Below are 5,708 nucleotides of genomic sequence, written 5' to 3' on the forward strand. Positions count from 1 at the left end.
GGGGCCACCAGGCCAGGGCAGAGACCTGGGGACCGCCCCGAGGCTCCGAAGGTCAGCGGCGGGCGCGGGAAGCCCCGAGCCGGGAGGGCCGCGGGCCCCGCTCCCCTGCCCGTGTGTCACAGGACAAACACACCCGGGAGCTCCCGAGGATGAGTAACACTTTCCCTGGGCGGTGGGGGCCGCTATCCCCCGGCTCCTCGCCACCCCTCCGCCCAGGCGGGGCGGTTTCAGAGCCCGGGTACGGAGCGGGCACGGCCGCTCCCCCATCCCTCCCGCAGGAGAGGCGCTGCTGAGGCCGGGAGCGGGTCCCGCCCTGCCCATCCAGTTTCGCCCAGGTGCGGCGGGAGGAGGGGGCGGCGGTGGTTTAAGAGCGCGCCCGGCGGGCCCGGGGGAGGAGCCGCTGCCGCCGCCGCTCCCCCCGCGCGTCCTCCCAGGTGTAACCGGAGCCGGGAGGGCGCGGCGCAGCCACCACCAGCACCTGCGGAACCTGTCGGGCGGCTCACAGCGCTCCGCCGCCGCTCCGCGCACACCGCTCCCGCTCTGCCCGCGTCCCCGAGCACCTTCCCCGGCCTCCCCGCCGCCCGCCCCAGCCATGAAGCCGCTCTGCGGGGCCGCGCTGCTGCTGCTGCTCTGCCTTGCCGCCACCGTCCGGAGCTGTGAGTGCCCGCACCCGTCCGTCCGCTCCACACCCCTCTCCTGAGGGAGCTCCCCGCCCCGGGACCCCCTCCCGGCCCCGCTGTCGGCAGGGCCGCTCCGCTGGGCGCCCTGTGCCCCGAACGGCGACACCATTCCCCCTTAGCGGGCAGGAGCGCCCGGCCCCCATAGCGCCCCTTTGTCCGCGCCCCGAGGGGAGCCCCGGCGCTCGGGAAGGGAGGGAGGGAGGCCGGGGGGACGCGGGCGGTGCGGGCACGCCACGCCCGGCCGGCCCGGGGCGGCTTTGTCCTGCCGTGGGGTGGCGGTGCCCGCTCACGGCCGCGCTTCCCTCGCAGCGTGCGTGTGCGAGAAGAACAAGCGCGTCACCGACTGCAGGGTGGACGGCAGCGGCCGATGTCTCTGCCAAGCCATCGGCTCCGGAGCCACCGTGGACTGCTCCACCCGTGAGTAAAAGGGCACGGCAGGGTGGGTGGCATGGAAGCGAGCCCGTGGAACGCCGGGGAATTTGTGGGAATGACCGCTGAGGTCCCAGCAAACAATGGAGACAAGGAAGGAGTTCTTCTTCCTCGTCTCCCAGATCAACTAGTGTTGGAAGAGAAGCGATCAGGGTTTCTCTGCTTGTACTGATGTAGGCTCACGTCTCCTCCTCAGTATTTGTTCTCCAGTGGCAAGAATTTCTTGGAAGATGAACGTTTAGCTTGCTTACAAGCGCATTTCCTCACTTTTCCTACAAATCTAGAGGGGACAGAGCCTTGTGACAAGACCTCACTGTGGGCTCAATCTCAGCCGTGAGGAATGAAAAGTGTAAATTCTAAGGCTGGACTTGTTGGCCTTTGCCTTGAGAGGCTGCCATACCCCAGTTGTATTGATTTTATGCACCACCTACACATTAGCCATCTGCTCTTCCGTGCAATGGCTTCGAATCTGGTTGTCGCTGATGTAACCTGGTGTTTGTACGGACTCGGGGCTCTGGTTTGGACATGCGTGCTCTGCCGCTGCATAACGCGACTTTCTGGTTGTTTTTAGTGACTTCAAAATGCCTGCTGATGAAAGCAGAAGTGATGGGCTCCAAGTCGGGTCGTCGTGAGAAACCAAAAGATGCGTTTGAAGATACCGATGGTCTCTATGATCCCGAGTGTGAAAACACGGGCGCTTTCAAGGCGAAGCAGTGCAATGGAACCACCTGTTGGTGTGTGAATACAGCTGGAGTTAGGAGAACTGACAAACACGATGCAGACTTGAAGTGCAGTGAATTAGTCAGAACGATGTAAGTGTTTCAACAGGGTGTGCTGTGACACGAAAACATTCCTGTGTGAGGCTCTGCCTTGTGTGAATGATGCACTGGGCTGAATGAAGATGGAGCAATTAACACTTGGTTACTTGGCTGGGGTATTTTTCCTTCAGAAACAAGGAGATGTTGAGTGGGGTTGGAAGAGACTTTGCTTGTCTTGGTTTTGTCTCATTGTTCAGGTTTTTTAGCCCGAGGTAAGTTTTTTTGTTGTGTTTTATATGCATGTACTTCAAGAATATTCATTGTACTTCAGGTGGATCATCATTGAAATGAAACATGCTGAGAGAAATGCTCCTCTGAATGCTGAATCTTTAAAGAAGTAAGTGATGATCGTAAATGTTAAATGTTACGGTAGTGTATGTATGTTCCAGTAGATATCTAGTGTATTTCTAAATAGTTGCTATAAGCAGTGACAGACCTGTGAACTCACTTGTAAGACATTTTAGAAGCAAGCTGCAGATTCTTCATAGAATTGCTTTAATTTGTTTTGGAAACGAATTAACTGCTAAAGAGATTGTTTTCCGTTTAAAATTGATTGCTAGTTTTTTCTCTCCTCAAATCAATATACTAAAAGAAATGGAAGGTAATGGGTGAAACTGATCAGAAAGCAAACTGACAAAAATGGCAGAATGACTACATAGAAGCAGCAGGAGGAAAAGGAGAGTTTAGCCTTTTTTCTTTTTTTTTCATCTTGTTAAAACCCCACTTGTAGCTATTGAATTGCCTCCTTTCCAAATCAAAAGCTGCTGCCCTCTAGCTCTTGTTCTGAGCTTTTCAAACTGTAAAGCTCTTTTGTCTAACACAGGTGTTAGTTTTACAGCAAGTGCATCTTCACTGTGACGAGTTATTGAACTCTAGTATGAGGAGAGTGCACTGGGTTTGGTTGGGGCAGAGTTAATTCTTTTGGTAGCAGCTGGTGTGGTGCTGTGTTTTAGACCAAAATGGTGTTGATGAATTCAGTGCTTTAGCTGCTGCTGAACAGCACTTATACAATGCCAAGGCCTTCTCAGACTCTCACTCTGCTGCCCCAGTGAGTAGGGTGGGGATGGGCAAGAGGCTGGGAGGGGGACAGGCTGACCTGAATTGACTGAACAGCTAGCCTATATTGTATAATGCTGCGTTCAGCAATAAATCCGGGGGAAAGTCTTTTCCCAAGTAGCCACTGCTCAGAGGCTGGCTGGACATTGATCTGTCAGTGATGACTGATTGCTTTTACATCACTTGAGGTTTTGTACTTCCCCTACCCAGCCCTTTCACTTCCCAGACTGTCTTTATTTTAAACGATGAGGGTTGTTTTGTTTTTTGGTTTTTTAACCCTTGCTTTTGCCCTTCTGATTCTTTTCCTGATCCTGCTAGGGGGAAGTGAGTGAAAGACTAGGTGAAGGGTTTAGATGCTAGCTGAGCTCCACCCACCACAGAGACTGCAGAAGGAAACAATTACACCAGTCTTCTCTACTTGTCAAATGATATATGTGAAAAAATACTGGTTTTACAGCCATGACTTTGGTGTCCTTGCAGGTTTTTCATGGACACCATTACCAGTCGTTACCAGCTGAACAGCCGCTACATAACCAATGTTCTGGTAAGGGGCACAGAGAGTTTAGTAAAGTATTAGAACTTCATTTTGTTGTAACTTCAAAAACTCGTGTTTGACTAATGCAATACAGCATGAGTTCTAGTAGAAGCTCTCAAAATGGCGAGCAGTTAGCAAATAGCTGTATCTGAACAGAAATGCTGAGAAATGACACTGCTCTCCTTAGTCCGTAGATAACTCCTTTGCTTCACTAGCAGTGGAATTTGAATCCTACAGTAAACAGTTGGCTTGAGTTCAAGAACCATAAACTTTATCCAAGATGCAAGTTCACAAACTGGATCATAATGTTTTGGTGATTATTCAATAGCTGGATTTAAAGTACCTCTTTCTTAATGCCACACTATATTTTTTTTCCAGTATGAAAACCCTTACATTACTATTGATTTGAAGCAAAACGCCTCACAAAAATTAGATGGAGATGTGGATATAGCTGATGTGGCCTACTACTTTGAGAAAGATGTAAGTGTGTCGTGGGTCAAGTCTACCAGAGGCTGGGTTTGTGTCCTGCACTGCGCTCGGATGTGCTGGCTAAAGCCAGGAGAATTATTCCTGTGATGGGATAAATGCCTTACTACAATGTGAATGAGCAAGTCTGTCTTTTCCTATCTGCTTTAGGTGAAAGGTCAGTCCATCTTTCATAATAATGCTGGGATAAATGTCAGCATTGACAACGAGCCGGTGAAGCTTGAGAAGACAGTGGTCTACTATGTTGATGAAAGAGCACCAGAGTTCTCCATGAAGTCCCTGACTCCCGGCGTCATTGCTGTCATTGTAGTGGTACTGGTAGCAATAGTGGCTGCAATTGTTGTCCTGGTGAGTTCTAGCAAAGCTGCCAAGTAGAATGGTGCTGGTAACAATTTGGGAAGTAACAGCACACATGTTTGGGTTCTGATGGAAAGTCTTCCTTTGTAAATTGGCTTGCTCTTTCAGACGTGGGAGGTGGGAAACTGGTGATGGGCACACTGTCACTGTTTCAGGTTACAGCTGAAGGGTGTCACCCGGAAAACAAGTACTGGGAACAATTCGCAGAGGTGAACAAAGTGCTTCCTGGTTTAAAATAGTTGAGAGTGACAAACAACCTCGTTTGTTCCTACCTCACATTGGAAGGATAGGGAACAGGCAGCTCTGAGTTTGTGCTTTTCAAGTCAAAACCAGATAAAGTTACTTGTATACCAAGATTTAAAAAATATTGCATCCTTCTGTTACAGGTCCTGACAAGGAGGAGGAAAGGGAAGTACGTGAAAGCTGAGGTAATTAATTTCTGTTCGTGGTGTATGTGTGGAGAGGAGTTTGACCACAATCCAGAAACTTTTAAGTTTGCTATAGGTTAAAAACTGGCTTTGGGTGCCCCAGATGTGTTCAAGGAGACTGAAAGTATTTAAATTTTGCAGCTAATTTTCACCTCTATGTAGTTCTGCACTAGTTTCAAAGGCAGCTGGTGATCGGCTTTTCCCGGGCTGAGGGGGTGGGGTTCGGTTTTTCTGCAAGTTCTATTTTACATATGTATAGCAAAGGGCTGTGCAATCCACAGGAAGTGCTGATAGTCTTGTTCTGTGACAAGACCTTTACTGAGGTATTTGCATGGATCTCACAGCTCCCATTGAGAAGCTGCTTCCCAATGGAATAGCAAATGGTGCTTCACCCAGGTGTGGAGCCTTTGGTGGAGGAATCCAAACAATGTTGTAGCAGCTAAACAGTATTGTCTGCTTCCTGCGTGTGCCCTAAGTAGTGCTTTTTATCCTTTTTTTTTTTTATCCTTTTTTTTTTATCCTTTTTTTTTATCCTTTTTTTTTTATCCTTTTTTTTTATCCTTTTTTTTATCCTTTTTTTTATCCTTTTTTTTATCCTTTTTTTTATCCTTTTTTTATCCTTTTTTTTTATCCTTTTTTTTATCCTTTTTTTTATCCTTTTTTTTATCCTTTTTTTTTATCCTTTTTTTATCCTTTTTTTTTATCCTTTTTTTGTTTTATCCTTTTTGTTTTATCTTTTTTTTATTTTTTTTTTCCTTTTTTTCCTTTTTTTCCTTTTTTTCTTTTTTTTTTCCTTTTTTTTCCTTTTTTTTTCCTTTTTTTTCCTTTTTTTTCCTTTTTTTTCCTTTTTTTTCCTTTTTTTTCCTTTTTTTTCCTTTTTTTTCCTTTTTTTTTCCTTTTTTTTCCTTTTTTTTCCTTT

At 47.8% G+C, this 5,708-nt stretch overlaps 1 protein-coding gene across 1 annotated transcript in view; it reads left to right on the top strand.

Annotated features, from left to right (window-relative positions):
- The first annotated feature begins 330 nt into the window (after nt 1-330).
- Nucleotides 331-5,708, top strand: part of EPCAM (epithelial cell adhesion molecule) — an 8,180-nt gene continuing 2,802 nt past the window's right edge. Inside the window, exons 1-8 of the mRNA XM_077176327.1 lie at nt 331-656; nt 990-1,097; nt 1,681-1,921; nt 2,199-2,264; nt 3,464-3,527; nt 3,897-3,998; nt 4,155-4,352; nt 4,748-4,789. Of these exons, the coding sequence (XP_077032442.1) occupies nt 593-656; nt 990-1,097; nt 1,681-1,921; nt 2,199-2,264; nt 3,464-3,527; nt 3,897-3,998; nt 4,155-4,352; nt 4,748-4,789 (885 nt within the window). The 5' untranslated portion in view covers nt 331-592. The remainder of the gene's footprint in view (nt 657-989; nt 1,098-1,680; nt 1,922-2,198; nt 2,265-3,463; nt 3,528-3,896; nt 3,999-4,154; nt 4,353-4,747; nt 4,790-5,708) is intronic.

The sequence above is a fragment of the Agelaius phoeniceus genome, chromosome 3, assembly GCF_051311805.1.
Source record: "Agelaius phoeniceus isolate bAgePho1 chromosome 3, bAgePho1.hap1, whole genome shotgun sequence".
Classification (NCBI taxonomy): Eukaryota; Metazoa; Chordata; class Aves; order Passeriformes; family Icteridae; genus Agelaius; species Agelaius phoeniceus.